General features: G+C 30.6%; 2 protein-coding genes across 3 annotated transcripts; both read right to left on the reverse strand.

The window, feature by feature from the left end:
• On the reverse strand, positions 1-4,843 carry LOC115714630 (actin-related protein 7). Of its 2 annotated transcripts, XM_030643376.2 has the most exons (7): positions 4,532-4,843; positions 3,751-3,966; positions 3,441-3,582; positions 1,930-2,174; positions 1,565-1,748; positions 989-1,056; positions 1-353 (listed from the first exon to the last, which is right to left on the reverse strand). In XM_030643376.2, exons 1-7 carry the CDS (start codon positions 4,607-4,609, stop codon positions 201-203), a joined length of 1,086 nt encoding a protein of 361 aa, XP_030499236.2. In that variant the 5' UTR covers positions 4,610-4,843; the 3' UTR covers positions 1-200. The 2 variants fall into 2 exon arrangements, with proteins under 2 accessions (XP_030499236.2, XP_060970161.1); XM_061114178.1 differs by having other exon boundaries at positions 1-1,056; positions 4,532-4,835.
• An 11,691-nt stretch (positions 4,844-16,534) lies between these two features.
• On the reverse strand, positions 16,535-17,469 carry LOC133037257 (17.8 kDa class I heat shock protein-like). The gene has a single exon (XM_061114179.1). It carries the CDS (start codon positions 17,312-17,314, stop codon positions 16,736-16,738), a length of 579 nt encoding a protein of 192 aa, XP_060970162.1. The 5' UTR covers positions 17,315-17,469; the 3' UTR covers positions 16,535-16,735.
• Between the last annotated feature and the right edge of the window lie 5,003 nt (positions 17,470-22,472).

Raw genomic sequence — 22,472 nt, forward strand, 5'->3', positions numbered from 1 at the left:
TTCCACAAATCACATAAATATATATTTCATAATAAATTAACAATACACGATCAGATGCTATCTTTGTGGAGGTAGAGCCTAATTCAATCAATTGATCCCAACTAAAATTAGTAAACACAATTGTATATATTAAATGAACACCAGAAAAAAAAAATAGAAAGTGAAGTACTCTTTAAGCCAACCAAATACACTGTCAGAAGTTAGAAGCATTTCCTATGCACAACTGAAGGTCCAGTTTCATCATAGTCTGCCTTGGTTACATGCTGGTTCTGCGGGAACACAACTTTTGCAAGAATGGCTCCTCCTACCCATGCTGAATACATTGTCAAATTCTCGGGCATGTATTCTGGAGGCTGTCAAGTCGCGAGCAAACATGACAATCCACACAATTTTAGAATATTAATACAGATAAAAATCATAGCATTATAAATGGCAGAACTAAAAAACGTAAGCATTGCATTCTGATAACCACTAGAAAAATCAATATGAACAGGTACAGAAGCAAAGACAAAAACAAACTCAGCCAAAACATGCCATTATCTCAAAAAAAAACATAAAATGAAAATGATTTAAAATAAATATCACTTTTAAGCCAATCAGCAACACATAATTTACTCCTATCACAGAATAATTCAATGAGCATTGTTTATCTTGACAAATCCTGCAATTTCTTCCCAACCAAACTACAAGAATAATTACTGCACAATTTCCAAATTATCTTTTTATAACCCCAAAAATGAAGAAAGAAGTTAAATCTTCTCAAAGAAACTGCACAAGTGAAAAAAAAAAGTGTAGAATGCAAATTGCAAATCAAACATAGATTTTGTAGATCAACCAAACACACCATGAAACCCAAACCATCAATCCAATACCATTTGATATAAGAACAACAGAAAACCACACTTATTTCGTGTAGGAACTTTACTGTCAATCCATGCTTCGTATGGAATCTAAAGCAAAATGCATTTTCATGATAAAAACAAAGTACCTTGACTAGAGCAGGGCGAACAGCAGATGAGCACAGACCAGCTTCTTTCTGAAACCTTTCTTCAAAACCTGCATAATTTTCTGTGAGTTAGGTTGTAAAGTTGATGTTTTGATATAACAAGAGAGCTAAATATGAAGCCAAGGCAACATTATTGTCCTCTCAATAGTCTCAACAAGAAGATATTTGCTAACGTTATGTTCCACAAAACCACCCAAAACCCATTAGTCGATATAACACAATAAATTGCCTACACTACTTACTTATCCATTATTAAGTACTTATTACAATAATATGTGATGCTATGCCAAAACTTGAGCTAACTTATGCATCAAAAACTTAACTTTTTAAATTACTGATGATCCATATCTATTATTTAATCACTCCCTTAACAAAACCAAACAGCACTGGAGATAAATACATAGCCAGGATAAAACAAACAATAATTCCTAATTGATAGTTCCCTTTGTTTTTATAAAACAACAAGCATCAATGGCAATGCTCAGCATAGAATAGAATATCCTTGAGTTGCGACATGGTAAGTAACTAACAAGCTAACATCAACAAATGTAAGCTTACCAGGCATTGAGGTTGTACCGCCACAAAGTACAGTGTTCTCCAATAGCTGACGATGATTATCGGATGATACAGTTGAAATAGTACGAACAAGCTGCTCAACAATTCCATGTGCCTCTAGACCTAATATAGATGGTTGGAATAAAGCCTCACCAACAGTATATCTTTCTCTTCCAATTGTAATAACCTGAAATTATTAATTTGAGTATATTATACATTTATACTAGATTCTTAAAGAAAGGTCATACATGAAAAATACTGCATTAGCAAATAGCGGTGAAAAAGAGGAAACTGAGAAATGAAAACCTGAAAGAAAATATATAATAAAGGTAAAGAAGCAGGTCATTTGGATTTGCTCAAACACAGACCTGTCCATCAGGAAGGGTATGTTGCTCTGTTTGACATGACTTTCCAGTCTTCTCGTATGCAAGTTCGTCTTCAGCACAGCATGAGTATTGTTCCTTTATCTTCTCAATATCAGACATGCTAATGTTAACACCTGGATTGGATTTCCCTAGTTCTTGAGCAAGTAACTTTGTCAAATCCGTTCCTCCTATTTCAAACCTTTTGGAGGCAATATGATGCACAGCACCTTCAATTACTGGTGCAATATCTGGAGAATAAGACACAAAAGAATGAAATGGTACAATTAGACATATTATTCTAAAATGTTACAAACATCATCTGCATCGTTCATTGGATCAATTTAACAATAAATAGATTACAGAAAAAGAGTAATAGTTAACAAAATGGTTTGATATACATAAGAAACTGTTAAAACTCTTTCCAACATCATCTGCATTGTAACTTCATTGGATCAATTTAACAATAAATAGATCACAGAGAAAGTGTAATAGATAAAAAAAAATAAAAAAACAGAAAATTGGTTTGATATACATTAGAATGCAACTGTTAAAAGTCTTTCCAACTTTAACTTATTAAGTTTTGATCTTGTTTGTTAACAAGGACAGCTGGTTGGATATTGAGGAATTGGTTAGCCTTGGGGTTGAGGAGTTCAGAAGGTTCAGACGAATGCTCAGAGGGGTGGTGGGGAGATTTAGGATCTACTTAGGTAGTCTTGGCATTGTTGCTAAAAGATCACTAGGTTCCGCAATAACAGAGAACCTTTCTAGTTCTCCCTTTGAAATTACTCAGTTTCATATTGTATAATACAGCTACTTTCATCCAAATCACATTCTTTATTTTGAAATGCTAGTTTCTGATTTTTCTTATAAAAAATTGCTAGTTTCTGATTTCCATTTAGGACCTATCAGACAGATTACATTAAATTTCAACTTTCAAGACCCAACTTCCTAGAAAAAACAGTTTTTAAACATGTTTCCAAACGTAACTCGCATATATACCAAACATATTACTCTATACTATCACTACTGTATCTGTATATGTATATTGAAACTACACTCCCTGCGTAACCCTACAATATTTAGGGGCCACTATAATAATTGCTATGCAGGTACCGGAAAGGGGACTCGAATCCAAAACTTTGTGGGACCAAACCACATGCTTGGTTAGAGGTATCCCTCTTGCGTTGGAAACTAATAGAAATATTCTGCAACACAATCATCATCACTAATAAACCGTCCACCACATCTTTGTTGATTACCAGCATAGCATACAATATTCAAAAGCTCTACATGATACAATGCAAACTTTATATTTGTGCATATAGGTTGTAACTTGCATGAATAAGAGTTGTGAAAAAAAATATGACAAAGAGTCAAAGAATCAACTGAGAAACAATATAGTAAAAAACTTGCTAAAATTATATAACATACAGCTTACCAAAGTACAGGATTCTTTAAACACAAGTACCCGTAAAAATAACAAAATCTAATATCCATTGTTCCTAGAAACATACCTATCTTTCCATGACCAATGTCCACAGTGCAACCCGAAATTCGTCCCACTGCATACAATGACAATACTGCTTGCTCTGAAGCATAGAAGCCTGATATGTTAAATGTTTCAAACATCAATTGCACCAACTGTTCTCTGACTGCCTGACAAACAATTTGTTTCATTTATTATTCAGAATGTTTTACAGTTATCTCTTCTATTTAAGTTATTATCTTTCAGGGTGACTAAAAGAGTACACTACACATGAATAGTTGACATAAATACTTGAATAACAAGCCCAACATACAATCTCAAGAAAACACTATTCTAACCTTGGGGGTACAAAGCGGATCTGTAAATAATATCTGCCCTTCATTGCCAATTTCCCATCCAAGGCCAGTATACAGAACATGGTGCAACAAATCTTCCATTGCATCCCAGTCTCTAATAACACCTCTTACAACAGGATCAACGGTGATATCTTCGCATAATGAGCTATCAGTCGCTAATCCATCGTCAGGCATGCGCTTCATTTGAGTAGGAATAATCTATATAAAACGATAAACAAGTTAAAAGTGAATATAAGAACAATGCTTACAGTTTTAAACGGAAGTTGAAAAAAAAAAAAAAACTCTCCTTTATGTCCCTGAGCTGTGAAGTAAATTTGTAACGAGATGACTAAAATTTGCAACCATACAAAAAATGGTTCTTCATTTTAATGTAACCTTTACATCTGTTTCACTGTACCCAGTTTACCATAAATTTGCCAGAAATTACAGTGATCTAAACTCCAACCCAAAAACATTGACACTGTAAAACAGAACCACACCATCTAGGATTTCATTTTTCTCCCACCAAAGACTTGAACTTTAGTGTGTTATCTTTCGCTCAAACACTTCAATGCATATAACAATATGACTGGAAATAATGGAAATTATGGAATTTTCCAAACAAAAAAAAAAAAAGTATAGACAGCAAAACATGCCCTAGAAGAACCCTCTAACCCCATGTGAGTTTTCCATTAATTCGGTGAGTCCAAGCAATAATAGGAGAGCTTGAGAGGGGAAATAGAGTAAAAAAAAATAAGAGTGAGTGAGTGAGTTGAGTAATAACCATGGCGGGAGCCTGGTCAGGAATGGCGGGACCGGCTTTGAGGAGCTTGGAGCCAGCGTCGACCACGACAGCCTCCATGAGTGTTGAGGAGCGAAACCCTAAGGTAGGAGGTACTCACTTGAGCTCTGAAAATGGATTTAATTAAGCAGAAGTAACAGAATCATTCTTCATTAAAGATCATTCTCCCTCCTGCTCAGCTCTATTTGAAAACTGAATGGCGCACCTTAGCTTTCTCTTCCACCACCAATGAGGGCTTTGATACTGGTTGGGCTCAGTGGCCTGCGTTGCAAAATGTGGTAATTTTGTAAACTATAAACAAATGATATTATTCATTTATTCTCCTTTTATTTTACCTTTCAAAATGGGAAATTTGTCATGCTTAAAATTGATTTACCTTAATTTTCAAAAAAAAAAAATGATTTACCTATTAAAAATATGCTACCCTATTTTGTATCATGCAAAATATATTTGGACTATTTTTTTCATCCAACTTTACCCTTAAACAAATAAAACACCAAATATCTCATCTCTCTCTCTCTCTCTCTCTCTCTAGGAAAGTCACACCACACACACTCACACTCTACCAGCTGGACTTCCCATCGCCAGAGCTACTGTTGTTCGGCTGCCTTATATTACGGAACCTTGAAACCAAAGTTTTTAGAAAGAAACTCCTTCAAAAAATAATGGGTATGTTATTTCTTTAGTTATTATTGCTTGACTTAGTTGTATTTATGTTGATATGAATAGATCTACACATATCCTTATTTTTATGTACCATTTTTGTCAAGGAAACACGAAATGCAGCGATTCTGTGTTTTTTGGTTTTTTTGCGAGTTTAGCGATATTTTACGATGTTGTTGGCGACATTAAGCAATAAAACAGTGGGTGTGAGGTTAGGAATGAAGTTTAGCGATATGTAGCGATGTGTCGCGATGTATGTCGCGACACACTACAGTTTTGTGTCATGTTGACGATTTTCTTCAATTTTGTCGATATTATTTGCGATGTTTGTCGATATATTTAGACGTAGTGTCTAGGCAGTCCAAAATGACATTTATCGACAAGAAGCGATGTGTCGCTACATAGTTAATGATAATTTTCACGATAAATGACGATGTTTTTCGCGATATTTCGTGACATATTATTTATTTAAATGAATTTTTTTCTCATTTTTGTTTGTAGATTCAACTGTGTTTGTGGTTGTACTGTATGATGGGGCTTGGGCAGTTGAAGGTTTCAACTAGATATTCAATAACCCAAAAAGTAAGATGTTAATGTTTGAGGTTGACACTACTTTATAGAAGATGCATGAATTTTTGTATGAAGAGTTGGATATAGACCTTGTTGTTTATGAACTGAAAGTAGATGTGTGTTACATGTACATGAAAGGCAATATGATACCGTCGGAAGTTTTAGTGAAAGATAGTCAAGTAAGATTATTCTTAAGAATGAAGGCAAAAATGAGTGTGGAGAACTTGATGTCACTGTTTGCGACTAAGGTTAAAAGGCATGCAATTTTGGGGCATACTCCGCCAACTATCCCCCTAAGAAGTGTTATTGGGAGTTTTGTCCCAGAAACAGATCCAACGGTATGTTTGAATGAGCAGGCCCTTACTAATATAGATGAGGATCGGGTTGACAATGTATTTGACCAGTTTGATGAGTTTGATGCTTCCTTTTACAACAATGATCCTGTGGTAAATTTGAACGATGATGGTGATGCGGAGTTGCAAGTTGATAAAGTTATAGAGGTACCTACTTTGAGGTTAGAACTACCTCCACCACCTCCAAGGAACCAAAGGACAGAGCAAGAAAGAAGAACCCCTCGTAGTGAAAATCACCAAACACCAAGCACCAGTAGTAGTCGGTCAGGTCCTCCTCGTAGTACTGTACCATTTAATTTTGAAGTTTGTATAAAATTCAAACTTATTGTGTGGAAAAGGGAAGACATAGAAGAAAATAATGTTTATACAACTTCTCTTACTGGTACACATTTATGGGAAATACGCGTTGGCAAGTTGTACACAGATAAGACTAAATTAAAAAATGTAGTGGGAAGGTTTGCATTGAAAATGAATTTTAAGTTCATGGTGAAGAAGTCTGGCACCGATGTTTTTTTATGCAACTTGCAGGGTTTCGAATTGCAAATGGAGAGTGAAGGGGAGGACGAAGGCACGTTGTGACATGTTTTAAGTTACTGTATTCCATAACAAACACACATGTAGCCTGGATTCTAGACATGCTGATAACCGTCAAGCAGCATCGTGGGTTGTTGGCCACCTTATTAAGAACAAGTTCAGATCATATGGAACTAAGTACAAGGCAAAAGACATACAGAGAGATATGCTTCAAGGCTATGGCATCAAGATGAGTTATGAGAAGGCTTGGAGATGTCAGGAGAGGCACTTATGTATGCGATAGGTACGCCAGCAGAAGCTTATAGTCAGCTACCTGGTTACTTGTACATGCTGGAACAGAAGAATCCGAGTACTATTATTGACATTGTCATAGAGGACAACAGGTTCAAGTAATGTTTCTAGTCACTGGATGCTTGTAGGAGGAGATTTAAGTTTTGTCTTCCTATGATTAGTATTGACGGCAAGTTTTTGAAGACAATGTATGGGGGCACAATGTTAGTTGTTGTCGCTTACGATGCAAAAAACCAATTGTTTCCGATTGCCTTTGTAATTGTTGACAGTGAGAATCATGACTCTTGGAAGTATTTCTTGCAGAAGTTAAGGGAAGTGATTGGGGAGGTTGAAAACTTAGTGTTTGTAATAGATAGGCATCAAAGCATTGAACATGCTATCGAGGTTATTTTCCCCGAAGCATGCCACTGTGCATGCGACAAACATATTTCTATGAATGTCACCCACAAGTTCAAGACTGATGTATGTAACATGCAAATATCGATGGCTGCTTACGCATGCTCGAAGAAGAAATGTGATAAACATTTACAGGTGCTTCGACAAATGGATCATGTCATCGCTGCTTATGTTCAGAGTATAAGATTGGAAAAGTGGGCTCGTCCTTATTGTTTAGGCGATAGGTACAACATAATGACAAACAACGCTGCAAAAAGCCTTAATAATGTGACAGAAGAATTTTGAAAATATCCAATTACTACTCTAGTTGATTTCATAAGGTTCACACTGTAAAATTGGTTCGCTGAGCGTCTCGAAAAGGAAAGTAAGTGCGCTACCCCTTTGGCAACTCATTTTGAGGAAGATTTGGTAAAGCAACACGAGGATGGTAGGTTTAGAAGCGTCCTACGTAACGGTGCACAATTGCTTAACGTTGGTAGAGGTTCTGACGGTTCTGACTGTGAGAAAGTTGGTGATGTGAACTTAGTTGAGAGAACATGCACATGCGGCATGTTCCAATTGTTGAAAATTCATTGTCCCCATGCATGTGTCGTGATGCTTACTCAAAATTTCAGTCTGTACGCTCTGTCCTCCCCTATTACACTAAAGAGACGTGGAAGAAGACTTATGATGCAACAATTAATGCTGTCAGTGATGAGGATGATTGGGTGCTTCCAGAACACATGCAAAACATGAGTGTCAGGTACCAGTGGAGAAGAAATCCGTAGGTCGTCCAAGGAAGAGCAATGCAGGAAGAATATGGACTAACTGATATCCATCTAACGGTCAAAAAGTTGTGGAACCTTGCCATTGTTCAAATTGTGGCGCCTTGGTACACAACAAAGCTACATGCAAGGCCAAGGTTTGAGCATCATTTTCGTATTTTAATTGCATGCATTATTAGTATGATTTATGAAATCTATTTTGCAGTTTTTTCTTTCTGGGTATGTTTTTTAATGACATTTTGCAATATATATCGATGACATTATTGACATGGCAACAATAAGAATAACAATTTTTATATTTTTATTAGGGTTATATTTAGCGACAATTTGTGACATGCAGCAATCTAAGATGCGACATATTTGAACATAATTATTTTGTCATGATATCGACATGTGGCGACATTTCACGATTAATATCACGACATACAGAAACATAAATAGTTTTATTGGAACATAATTATTTTGTGATAATATCGACATATTGCAACATTTTGACGATATGTTTTCCGATATAGAGAAACATAAATAACTTTGATGTCTTTTAATTTGCAATATTTATTTTGTGACATGTTGCAATTTTAGACGCGACATATTGAAACATAATAATTTTGTGATGATATCGACATGTGGTGACATTTCACGATTAAAGTAGCGAAATACACAAACATAAATAGTTTATTGAAACATAATTTGCAATTTTTTGCGACATTTTTCTATTTGTTTCACGACATTTTTTGATTCTAAACTTTTACACATGAGTCACTAAACAAGACTAAACAAACTTTAAAAGTGTTTACTGTGTCGATGAGACTCGCAGTACGGGCACAATGATCCATGCTTGACCGGTTCGCCATTAAAATAACTTAATCTGCAACGACGACACCCTTTGGGGAATCCTGGTGGTAGATATGGATATTTCAGCCACTCATTATTTATTTTACTATGTAAGAACCTCCATTCGTTTGCCAGCCTTTCATTTTCAAAACGTTTAAACCTGTTTATATATTCTTGCATTTCTGGAGTAATTTCGTCACTAGGTTCCTGCTTGATCTCTTCAGCAGATAGAAGTTTGTGTTTATTCTCTTTACTATATATTTAGAACTTATAAGAGAGGAGCACTCTAGGGTTAAAGAATAAGAAACATATGTAACTTATAAAGTAGAAATTTTCTTTTATAGACACAAATAGTTGTTGGGAAGGTGGGATAATAAATGTCAAAAATTAATTAGACAATTGTACATGTTTATCATGAAATGCGCAATCAGAGAGGTATTTCACGACAATTCAAGACATTGAGTGACATGTTTTCGATATACAATGAGATGAAATGCTAAATAGTTTCACCTAATCTCGCGACATTTGTCGACGTTTACCGATATTGTTCTCGACATACTAACATCAATATTGTTGGAAAGGTGGGATAATAAATGTAAAAAATTAATTAGCATTAAATGTCCAATTGTATACGTGTTTGTCATGCAATGTTCAATGAGGGAGACAATTTGTGATATTTCGCGACATGTAGCGATATATGATGCGATGAATTACTACATATAGAATCATAACTAGTTTCTTCTCTTCTTGTGACATTTATCGATGTTTATCGATATTATTTGCGATGTATGGGGAATATGATTTGTAATCAATTTTATATCGACATTTTTGCGACAACTTTGCGATAAAAACACATTTCTTTAAAGTTAAGTACAAATTAAATATTTACCAACATACAAATATATATAGCAACATTATTTTCGACAATTGGAGATATGTATGTAAATACTTATAGAAAAACCAATAAAATATAAAAAAAACTTAATGATAAACCCCTACTTTTGTACTTTAATCACCAAGTGAGGTTTTGGTAAAACAGGTCCACACCCCACTGTTCTCTCTACATCGGCATTTGGTCATCCTTAAGTTGCTCTAATGATTGGTTCATCATCAAGTGTTTGATGTATTCAACGGTGTACATTCCACAATCACCACTACAAAAACATAAAGAACAATTTTAGCAAAATAGGCTACGACAATACATTAGTATGGTAAATTAAGATAGTTATATGGTAGTTACCTATTCTTACTTTGAGGAACAACCTCACTTGGCATGCGTTTCACATGCATTAAATTCAATTGGATACTATCCCCAAGTGTGTGATTGAGAATATCATTGTTGAGCGAGAAATAACCAGTTGAATACAAGAGATGTGTAAAAAGCTGCTTCCAGGTGTCATAATGTCTCTAAATCCTTATCGTCCCAACAAGAGATGTCATTGTCATAACCCGAATCTGCCACAACTTAATGTCTACCTCCATAGCCACCCAATGCTTTTTAGAGGTTACGTTCAAGGCAGAGTATATGTAACCTTGGTCCTTCCAATATGGTAAGAATCACTCTGGAAAACCGACGTAGTAATCTAAACTACTTGTGGCCAAGTAAAGGTGCTCCTGTCACCCGTGTGTGCCCCCTAGATACCTTCAAGAAATTGTGGTAATGTGGTGTCCAGAACCACACCTAGCTGAGTGTACGACTTTGGGTAAATGTGTCGTCTTCTCCTCAACATGTGAAAAGCGGCATCTATATGCTATAGATTCCATATCTATGTTTAGCGCTCCCACTCAATCGCACTATCATGTTCCCAAAATGTACGTATCACCCAGACCAAAAGGTAGGCTTAACTAACAAATCAAAGAACACAAATAACACTCTTAAGATTGAACCTAAGCATGTCAGGATTAAGATCTTTTGATCTTAGATCAACCAGTGATATTGACTTAGAAAGATACAACGGTAAGATTATAATATCTTTAGCAAGATCAATATCGGTCCCAGTCCAATGTATACTCCATACATCCGAAACTAGCATACTTTGCCAATGTTCTGGAAAGAACATAACACTTATCCAAGGTGTAAGTATACTTTATCGCTGATTATCACATCAATGTAAATCCAGTGCACTGATGAATCGAGGGACATTATCTTTTGAAGCATATAATCACAATTACATTCCACTGTGTTGACATCACTGTAATTGTGAATAACTATATGTTCTGGATTTAACAGATTTTGTACACATTAAACCATAAACATGAAAACTACATGTAAACATAAATGACTCCCAATCTTCTATTGATAACAAATCAGATTGTATTGAAATGGGTTTTATTTAGGGCATAAAATCCCAACAGTTATTTAACCTTTATTTATTTTAGTTAGCTTTATAGTACAATTTTTGGAGAAAAAAATTTATAAGGCCTTTGTTGTAGTTAAGAGAGAATCTTGGGAGAAAATTGAAAAAGATTTTGAGAGGAAGCCACATGCATAGGGCCAGTAAAAGGATTTCAAATTTTATTTTTCATGCAAATAAAGCTCATGCATGGCTTTCCAATTAAATGCACTCATACACCCTACGCTAGGCCATTCCACCCTACACTCAACCTCTCTCCTTCTCTTCTCTTTGCTAGAGCCGAACCTTCTCTCTTTCTCTCCAGACTCTTTTCATTTTCAAAATATTCAAAAAATTCTAGAGAGGGAGAGAGAGAGTCTCTCCTTTCTCTCTTCAAAGAAACCTCATTGAAGCTCTTCCATGCAAGCTTGATCAAAGAAAAACCAAGCGTAAGTTCTACTCTACTTTCTACTCTCTCCTTCTCATCGAGTTCTTCTTCTCATTATTTTCTTCTGTATCTTGCCTTGTTCTTATCTTTCAAGGGAAAAATCTCCACTACGAGACTTCTTGTAAGCCTTAAGCGAAGCTCATCCAAAAAGACAAAGCAATGTGAGACTATGGTTGGTGTTCTTCTTTTCTATAGGGCCGAAACCCTAATTATACCTCTCCCCCATTTGAGCTATGGTGTTCTTGTTTTATAAATCATTAAGATTGGGAGAGAAGAGAACCTTTGGAATCTCTACCAAAAACTGTACCCGAAATTCTAATCATCAAGATGTAAAAATCACTTTTCATGGAGTATTCTGTTGCTCTTTGTGGTTGTTGCTTTAGGTGAGGGTTTGAGAATTTTTAGTTTTATATTTCAAGGTGTTTTCTATTTTTTTTGTCAGATGCCATGCTAGGGGCTGTGCTTGGTTTGGTAGAAATATAATGTTTCTACCAAATCGATATGAATGTATTTTTTGACAGTTTTGAGGCTAAACATTTAACGGGTCAAAGCTACCTAAAATATTTCATGTTGTTAATTTGCTCATTTTAGTTTTGGAATCACTTGATAATTAAAATGAGAAAGTTATGATTTTTACAAAATTTACGGCTAAACTATTTTTCTGGAATTCTAGTTAGGCAAATTTTTTGTAAAAATAATTAGGAACATTTAAACTGACCTAAAAAACTTGTAAAAATTAAAGTAGACTTCTAAGACATGAAATTTTTACCTGTAAAAAAGATTAGATTTTTATTCCTCACGATTTGGTACAGTTTATTGTGTAAAGTTAGTGTAAAAATCTACCTTTGGACAGCATGTGTTCTTAAATTGTAAAAACAGTTTGTTTAGTTACACTTTCTAAATAATTTAAAAATTTACGAAGACCTACTTTGAGGCGGCGTACCTTTATCTCAGTAAAAATTTCAAAGATTTTGGCTTTGTATATTTTTAATGGTGGTTTTTCGAAGAAAGAGAATTAGCTTTTTTAATCTTTTTGGCCTAAATTGACTAATTGAGTAAAAATGAGATTTTTGTTATAAATAGTACATAAATATTACCTTATAAAATACTAGAGAACTAAGTGGCGCTTCGCGTAGTGTTACCCAACTTATGTAATTTTTTTATATATATTTTTGTACTTATTCCATGATATAATCTAAAATATAACATTTTAATGTGTGATTATAAATAAAGTAATATTATTCAAATTAGAAACGTAATTTGTTATTTTTAAAATATATAGAAATATGGTGATATTATAACAAATATAAAAAATGGTGGAATTAATAGAGAAATTGTTATGTGATTTCAAAATAAAATAAATGAAAAAAAAAATAATAGTTTTTAGCTTTAAGATTGATGATACAAATATTTTCAAAGACTATTTTGACTATTATCTTTTATTCATTAAAAGGAAATACTTTAATTACTCTTTATAAAAATTTTTACATTTTGTTTTGTGGTTTTGCCTTCTCCACAAAGGTTATATACCATTTACCAAAATGTATATACTAACAATAACAAAAAAACAAAAAATATTACTAAAATATTTATATATACTATACTAATCAAATTATAATCCACAGTTAAAATATATACTATGACAACAAAATTATATACTACCATAGTGTATAAAAAAAATAGAAACTAATTAAATATTACATAATAATATATTATATAATTAAAATATATAAAAATAATAATTAAATATATGTAGCATATCAATATGGCAGAGTTGCTTGCCATTCGTCTAGGCCTGACTCTTGCACATCAATATAGTTTCAGTATCTCTATTATTAATAGTGATTCTACAATGGCAATTGGTTTGATTAATAAGACTCACATAAATTTTAGTTTTCAGTCTATTTTATTAGATATCTATTCGTTATTAATTGTTTTTGGTGGTAGTTCTTACAGCGCCATTTCTCGTTCGGGGAATAGTATTGCCCATACACTAGCAACCTCTGTTACTAGTTTAGGAGAGTGTGTTTGAATGGATGTTTGTCCACAGTTTTTGAGTTCTTCTGTAACATCAGATTTATCTTAAGGAATTATGTTCTTTAAAAAAAAATTATATACCTACATTGAAATGTATATATTATGCTAATAAATTAATATACCACAATTGTACATACCAAAATAAAAAATAAATATATTCTAAGAATAATAATGTATCATACAACAAAAAACAAATATAATGTACAACAAAATATATATACCAACAACTCATAACAACCCATAAAATCTAAAAAATCGATATAACTTTAAAATTGAAAATATTTTAATAAAACTAATATAGATATACCATGATACTTAAGTAATATGCTTCTAATTCTAAAAAAAGTTAAGTTTTTATGTGGCAAAAATAATGTAAATAATAAATAGGATTAAAAGTCATTTTCCATAAATTTTAAAATAAAGATATTTACCTATATAATGATATGATTTAGGGTCCTTTGTTACAAATTCTCGTGAAAAAAACCCCATAGAAAATTGAGTAAGTAGGCTGAGATAAAAATAGAAGGAGTAAAGAAAAGAAAAAGGGAAATTATAGTAAACTGTCCCAAATCATAGGACTATGTTAGTAAATCTTTTCATTTCAAAACTTGTAGCAAAATGACCATTTTAGATTATTTATTATTTATATTGTCTTTTGCCACATAAAAAAAAATCAATAATTTTTTTTATATTTAATTTTTAGAATTAGAAGCAAATTACTTAATGATTATGGTATATCTATATTAGTTTTGTTAATTTTTTTTTATTTGAAAGTTGTGTCGACTTTTTTTTTTTTAATTTTTTATGAGTTGTTATGGGTTGTTGGTATATAGATTTTATTGTACAATATATTTCTATTTTGTTGTATAGTATATTATTATTCTTAGATGATATTTATTTTTTTATTTTATAATAGTGGTATATAATTTTGTTAGCATAATACAAATATTTTAATGTATGAATATAATTTTATTGGCATGTTATATATATTTAATTATTATTTTTATATATTTATTTTAAATAATATTTAATTAGTTTCTATTTTATTGTATACAGTGATAGTATATAATTTTGTTGTCATGATATATATTTTAATTGTGATACATAATTTGGTTAGTATAGTATGTACATACAAGTATTAGTAATATATATTTTTATTATTATAATTGGTAGTATATATATTTTGGTGAATGGTATATGTGTTTTTTTATACGGTATATTATTTTTTAAATAATATTTAAGTTCTATTTTCTATTATACTTTTGTTGACATGATATATAATTTTATTAGCATCTTATATATTTTATTTTTATTTATTATTATTATATATATATTTCGATTGTAAGGTATATGTTTTTTGTTATATGATATATAAGTTTTATTGTATAGTATATCATTTTATTTTAGATCATGCACGTTTAATTTTTATTTTATTGTATACAAAGGTGATATATAATTTTGTAAGTATGATATACTAATTTTATGGTTGTATATAATTTTGTTAATATGGTATATACAAATTTTTTTATAATATTATTTTATTTTATTTTTTATTATCGGTATATATGTTTTGTTGTCTATAGTATATCATTTATTTAAGATGACATTTAATTTTTATTTTATTGTATATACTTTTTTTTTGTATGTATACATAATTTAATAGTAGTATATATAATTTTATTAGTATGATACATATATTTTTGAGTATTGATTTAGTATTGTTATAATTTCTTTAGGTATATAATTTTATTACTACAGTATATTAATTTTCAGTCATAGGATATATCAAATACTATTGTATATATTTAATAATTTAATATATTTATTCGCTTTTGTTACAATATAATAATATGCATTACTGAAAAAAATTATATAACTTAATTAAATTATTATATATTTTTTTAAAAAATAATACATAGTAAATGTATTTTTTATAATTTTTATCAGCTAATTTATTATATTTAGTTATTTTCTTAATTTTTTTTAAAATAGATATTTACTAATTTAGTTTTCAAATTTAGAGCTTTTTTCTATCTTAGTCTGAAAAAAATGAAAAATAGAAACAAAAATAAAAAGAAGAAAAAGAAAAGAAAAGCCTAAACATGATGTTAAAAAAATATGTACACATTAAAGAGGTGCCATTGGTAATATATTTTTAATCATTTTTTATTTAATTTTGTAATTAGAAAAGTGAAAATATTTTTCAAAAATATATTTTATAAAACTGTTTTTATTTTTCAATTTTTTAATTGAAAATTAAAATTTTGAAAAAAAAAAATCACTTTCAAATTTTTAATTTTTTTTTTTTTTTTTTGTTAAATATTTTAGACTCCGACTCTAACTTGCAACTTGAGACCCACACTCTAGCCTTGACCCCAATCCGGACTACAACTCCAATCCCAAATTCAAACCTAGACCTAACTTAAATAAATCAAAAAAAATAAAAATATTATATAAAACACATTTTTTTTGTTTTAAAAATTAAAAAATAATTATAAAACATATTTTTATTTTTTAAAAAATATAAATTTCACTTTAATTTTTATAATTAAAAGATTAAAAACTACAATGTCACCAAATAAACTAATAGTTGAGACCGGCAGCATACAGATAATAGAACCGGCCGCACTATTTTCATAAATAAAACAAAAATAACGGCTCTGTATGTAATTTTAACTACTTCTAATCTAAATACATAAAAAGATCAAAATCACATGACTACGTTAATTCAATTCACAAACATACGGTACTGAAATTACAACAGGAGAGTTTAGAATTTTAACTGCAAATGTATTGAGAAATGTAGGATGTGAACGATGCAATTTAACAAAATTTGAAAGTACACCCAATATAATTAGACTGGACATACACATAAACACATCAAAATTATATACAATTAGTCAATTACATTATTAATATTAACAAAGAAAAAAAAAAGGACTCGTCCAGTTTATTATAATTAATTACATCTCAGCTTTGGTCGCCTTAATATCCTCACCGCCAGAGGGCTTATGATCTTGTTCAACAATCTCAATAATCTTGAGCTGTCTATTTCTCTCTTCGGGCTGCTTGGGTACCGTGATCCTCAATACCCCATTCTCAACATGGGCCTTAATCCGATCCAAATCGGCATTCACAGGCAACCGGAATTGTCTCCAGAACTTTCCACTGATCCTCTCTGACCGGTGCCACCTATCTCCCTCTCGCTCCTCCTCGGCCTTCAACTCGCCGCTGATTCTCACAACTCTGTTCTCTTCCACCTCGATTTTCACATCTTCCTTCTTCACACCCGGAATGTTGACGGAGATCACGTGCTCCGTCGCTGTCTCCTTCCAGTCCGCACGTGCCAGCGCCCGTGATTCCGCTTCTTTAGTAAACGGCGTTTGGTCGAGGATTCGGAATGGGTCATCGTCGGGAACTATGTTTGTCATCGCCTCCCAAAGTGGCCTCATCGTCCTGTATGGAACTAAGGCGGTTGATTGGAGAATCCATACTGAGAAAAACATAAGTGTAGAAATTGCTAGATCTTTCGGTTTAGACATTTTTGGAAGATTTGTGATCGGAATATCAATTAATTAAGACTATGTTGGGACTTGTGAGTGAGCTTGATTAGTATGTTATATGGTGATGGTTTGATTAATAGTTAATACATTATGTATTTATATATATGGTGATTGGTTTTCTCGGGTGTTCTAGTGATTTCCATGATATATGGAAAGTTCCAGACTAGGAGGATGATGTACTAAATGTTTGAGATTTTATAACAAAAAAATAAAGATATATTACAACTTATTTTCAAAAAAAAAAAATATATATTTTATAACTCTATTATAAAATAATACAAAGATTGGGATCACAATAACTTGAATAAGGTAGTCTAAAAGCTTATTTCCCCTATCTCTAATCAAGAACTCTAGGAAATAGTTTGGGGATTATCAAGTCTGGGTTATCTAACTAAGTGCTTTCTTGATAGAAAACTTATCTTTCTCAATATGAGCACCTTATAGCTCTTTATATAGTTTTTAAGTGATCACACTTAGAATTCAAACACACAACACCTCATTTCTCTCATATAAATGAGTACTAATATAGTTTGTAACAACTATATTTTATACCATTTGAATTCCACCATAAATTGTGTAACATCTCTTTTATTACACAAAATATGATCAACCAAAAGAAGTTACAAAAATAATTAATTTTGTAATTCCTCCCCATATTACAAAGTGTAGGTTATAATTTTAGGTTAAATAAATTATATGTTACACAATTTATTTACCAAACACTTAATATATATTATTCAGATAATAATATATATTACTACATTTTCATCTACATATTATATTATTAAATAATATAACACTAGAAAGAGGATTTAAATCGCTTGTCAAATGCTTTGTCCTTTTCTTTTGACCAATCTGCAAACTCAACTTCTATTTTTTTTTTTTTTGGTGGGATAGCGTCTATTTAAACTTATTATTTCGAACCATTATGAATGAAAATTGTTTAAATAATCAACATTTTTAAAACATGTCACTTTTAGCACTAATTAATATTAGACAACATTAAGACAAATATGCAATAAGATTTGGGGCTGAAAAACCATGCAACTCACGACGAAGAGAGGAAGTTTCCTCCGTAACTTGTGTCACCGTGAAGAAAACCAACAGTGAGCTCGTGGACCACTGTGGTGATTTCGTCAGGGATCACTACTATAATATGGGCCTTTAACTTCCCTTTTTCAATCCACTTTATCAAAAAGAGAAACTAAAGGGTGTGAAAATACCCCCTGATTCGAAATTGACATTTAGAGATGATTTTTTGGTAAAACCCGTAGGTATAAATATTAAATATATCCTTTACAGTCGGTTGGGGTTAGAAAAATTTAAGGTTTATTTATATACCCTATGCCGTCGGTTCTTAGCAAATAACCGACAGCATAGGTGCACACTTTATTAACATTGTGTGCACCTATGCCGTCGTTTATTTGCTAGGAACCGATAGCATAGGGTGTATAAAAATAACCCTCGTCTTTTTCTTCCCCAAGATAACCAGCCACCCCCATAGCAGACTCCCGAAAACCCACGAAAATCTCGCCAACCACCACTAAAAACCCCCTATCTCCCTCATTTCTTCACAATTTCATCCCATTTTTGTTTTAAAATTTTTTATTTTTAATATCTAATCCCATACACTAAAAAAGTTTGTTTTTTCACCCATTTGCACTGTACCTGAACCAATTTTTTTTAAAAAAGTAGTGGTATAACCCCGACCACCGATTTTAACAGAGAAAACGTTGAATCTCAACGTCCATTAAAGTATAAATATAATTTCTATTCATTTTATTGACGTACACTGGTATTATTTCATTTTTGTAAATTTTTTTTGGATTTTTTTATTTTATTAATATTAAATTGTGTGTGTGCTATAGGTAGCCGGATTTTTGTCTCAATTTATCGTCAAATTGCATTTATAAGGTAAATATTTATTAACTTAATGTATAAGATATATGTATATATTTTGTGTTTTATTGTTGAATATGTATTTATATATATTGTGTATATTCTATTTGTGTGTTTTGTGTAATTGTATTGTATATATATTTGTTGTGAATGAGAATGAGGTAGTAGGGATTTAATTAGTTTATAAATAAAGTTTTTAAAATTATGTTAGTGTGATATATAATTGATTGTATACGTTATTTTTTAAAAAAATTAACTATAGAATTTAGTAACTAGTAACTTGTTATATTTTTTAATAACTAGTAAGTAATTTTATAATTAAAATTATAATTTGGTTGTATATTGCATTATATTATAGGTTGTGAGCTAATATTTGAGGTTCGACATATTTCGATATTGATCGGATTTTAACGTGCAATAGGTATATACATTCACTAACTTTTTGTTATTATAATTAATTATCAATGCATGCTTAGTGGAGTTTGAATATCTTAAATATTCATCCGTAGTGAAGTAGGTTCTGCGAATACATGTACTGCGGTCGGATGGATAGATAAATTTTATTTTGTTTATGTTATTTTGTTTGTTCTGTATTATAATATTTGTTTTGTTTGTTACTTTAGGCACTTTTAAAATTTTTAGAAACATCCAATTACAGTTGTTATGCTACCGAAATTTCGGTAGAATTAGAATAAATTTTACTAAAAAAACATAAATATTAAAGGAAAAGTACATAACATAAATAACTAGTTAATTACTCGCTACTTGTAAGAAATTAGGTGACATAACACATTTATATGAACTTTTCAATTATAAATGACAAACCAAACAATGAATGGATTCACTTTAGGAAAAGTCATTCCAATTCTACTAACATTCCAATCAACTAAACACTACCCTAGTTAGTTAATTACAACTTTTATAACTTATACAACTTAATAACATGAACCAAACTAAAACAAGAATTTTAGTAATATATAAATTAATATGAATTAATTATGAGAAACTTAGTTAGTTACATTGTGTAATGAGTAACTAGTTATAATTAGTTACTAAATATTGAATTTTTTTGGTTAGGATATTTGTTATGGATAAATTATGGATGCGTGAGGAGAGAGACACACTGCGATCACTACAACAATTTTGGTTATTAGGGGCGGACCTATTACCGACGGGGAAGGTCCGCCCCTAATAATAAGGTTATTACCGGCGGATGTGGGGGTCCGCCGGTAATAATCTAATTTTCTGATTTTTTTTAAAAAAAAATAAATAAAATAATAATTAGCGGCGGGCATTTGGTAATACCGGCGGACAGCCCGCCGCTAATATTAGGTGATATATTAAGTGCGGGAAAACAGAAAAGGTTTATTTCAAAATTTATTAGCGGCGGACCAATACCGGCGGGGTCCGCCGCTATTATTATTAGCGGCGGACCAATACCGGCGGGGGTCCGCCGCTACTGATATTAATACCGGCGGGTAAATTAATACCGGCGGGCCCCGCCGGTAATAATTTTTATATAAAAAAAAACCCCAACCCAGATTCCCCATTTTCCCACTTCTCTTAAATTTTTATCAGCCACATTTCCCCTTCCTCTCTCGGTTTGCAGCCACCACCACCGGCGCTGCTCCACCACCGGCGCTGCTCCACCACGGATTTCATTGCTTCAGGTAACTCCCTTCACATTTTCCCTTTACATTTCCATTTTCCTCATTTCCACAAAGTAATTTTTTTTTCTGGTTCCATATATTTTTTTCTGGTTCCTCTCTCCGTTGCACCGTGGCAGTGGACCTCCTCGCACCATCACTGTCGCATCACCGCAACCGTCGGTTCTTATTTTCAAGTATGTGTTTTGTATATATTTTTGATAAATTTTCTGTGTAATATATGTATGTGTTTGTAATTAGTTTGAAATTTCTAAATAAAATTAATTTTCTGTGAGATTTTTGTGTTATGTAATATAAATTTCTGTTATATATTAGTTTTGTATATAAATGTGTGACTTGTGATTTTTTAGGGTTTTTAATTTTGGTATGTAATATAAATTTGTGTTATATATTAGTTTTAGGATTTTTTTATTTGCTGTGATATATAAAATGTATATATTTTTATATACATTTTAATATTTTTTTTCTTAGTATATATATATTTTTTTTGTTAATATATAAAATAAATAGGTGTATTATATACATTATATTTTTTTTGTATAAGTATATGTATTATATATATTGTTTTTTTTTAATTTGTAAATAATTTTATATTGTATATATTATATTTTTTATATATAAATATATGTTTTAGATTTATTATATATTTTTTAATATATAAGTATATATATTAAATTTTTTTATATATAAATATAAGTTTATTGTATATATTATATTTTTTTTATTTATAAATAAATATTTATTGTATATATTATATTTTATTTATTTATAAATAAATATTTATTGTATATATTATATAATTATATATAAATATATATTTATTGTATATAATTAAAATGAAAAAAATTATTTTTATGTTATATATATTATGTAATATATATTTTTATATTTTTATATTATACAATTATATATAAATATATATTTATGGTATATTTAAATTTATTTTATTTTGTATTATTGAGAATTTTATTTAATTTTTTTAAATTGGTATTTTATTTATGTGTATGTGTGAAATGTATAATTTTATATATAATTGGTTTGTTGTTTACTTTTGATTGTAAGTTACAATGTGATATTATGTTATAAAATTTATTTAAAATTAAAATTTTAGAAGTTTAGAAGAATAAAAAACGTGACCAAAAAAAAAAGAATTTAATATAAATTTTTAGTATAAAATTTAATTTAGATTTATGTAAATATTTTAGAATTTTAATTATTAATAATGAAATTTAATAATGAATTAATATATTTTTATGTTATCATAAAAAATAATAAAAATAATTATAGTAATTAATTCTTTTTAATTAATTCCTAAATCAATTTTTATATACTTTAATAAAAAAAATAAATACGATTTTTTAATTTAATTTTTTGAAGAAAAATAATTAAATTAGTTAAATTAGTAAGATTTTTTTATTTAATTTTCTAAAAAAAAAATAATTTAACTTTTTAAAGTTAATTTAATGTATTTAAATAATTTACTAAGTTTACTAAAATATACTAAATGGTTAAAAAAAAATCTTTTCAACTAAAATATTTTTTTAGTATACTTAATAAAGTAATTTTAATAT

Source organism: Cannabis sativa, chromosome 4 (genome assembly GCF_029168945.1).
Source record: "Cannabis sativa cultivar Pink pepper isolate KNU-18-1 chromosome 4, ASM2916894v1, whole genome shotgun sequence".
Lineage (NCBI taxonomy): Eukaryota > Viridiplantae > Streptophyta > Magnoliopsida > Rosales > Cannabaceae > Cannabis > Cannabis sativa.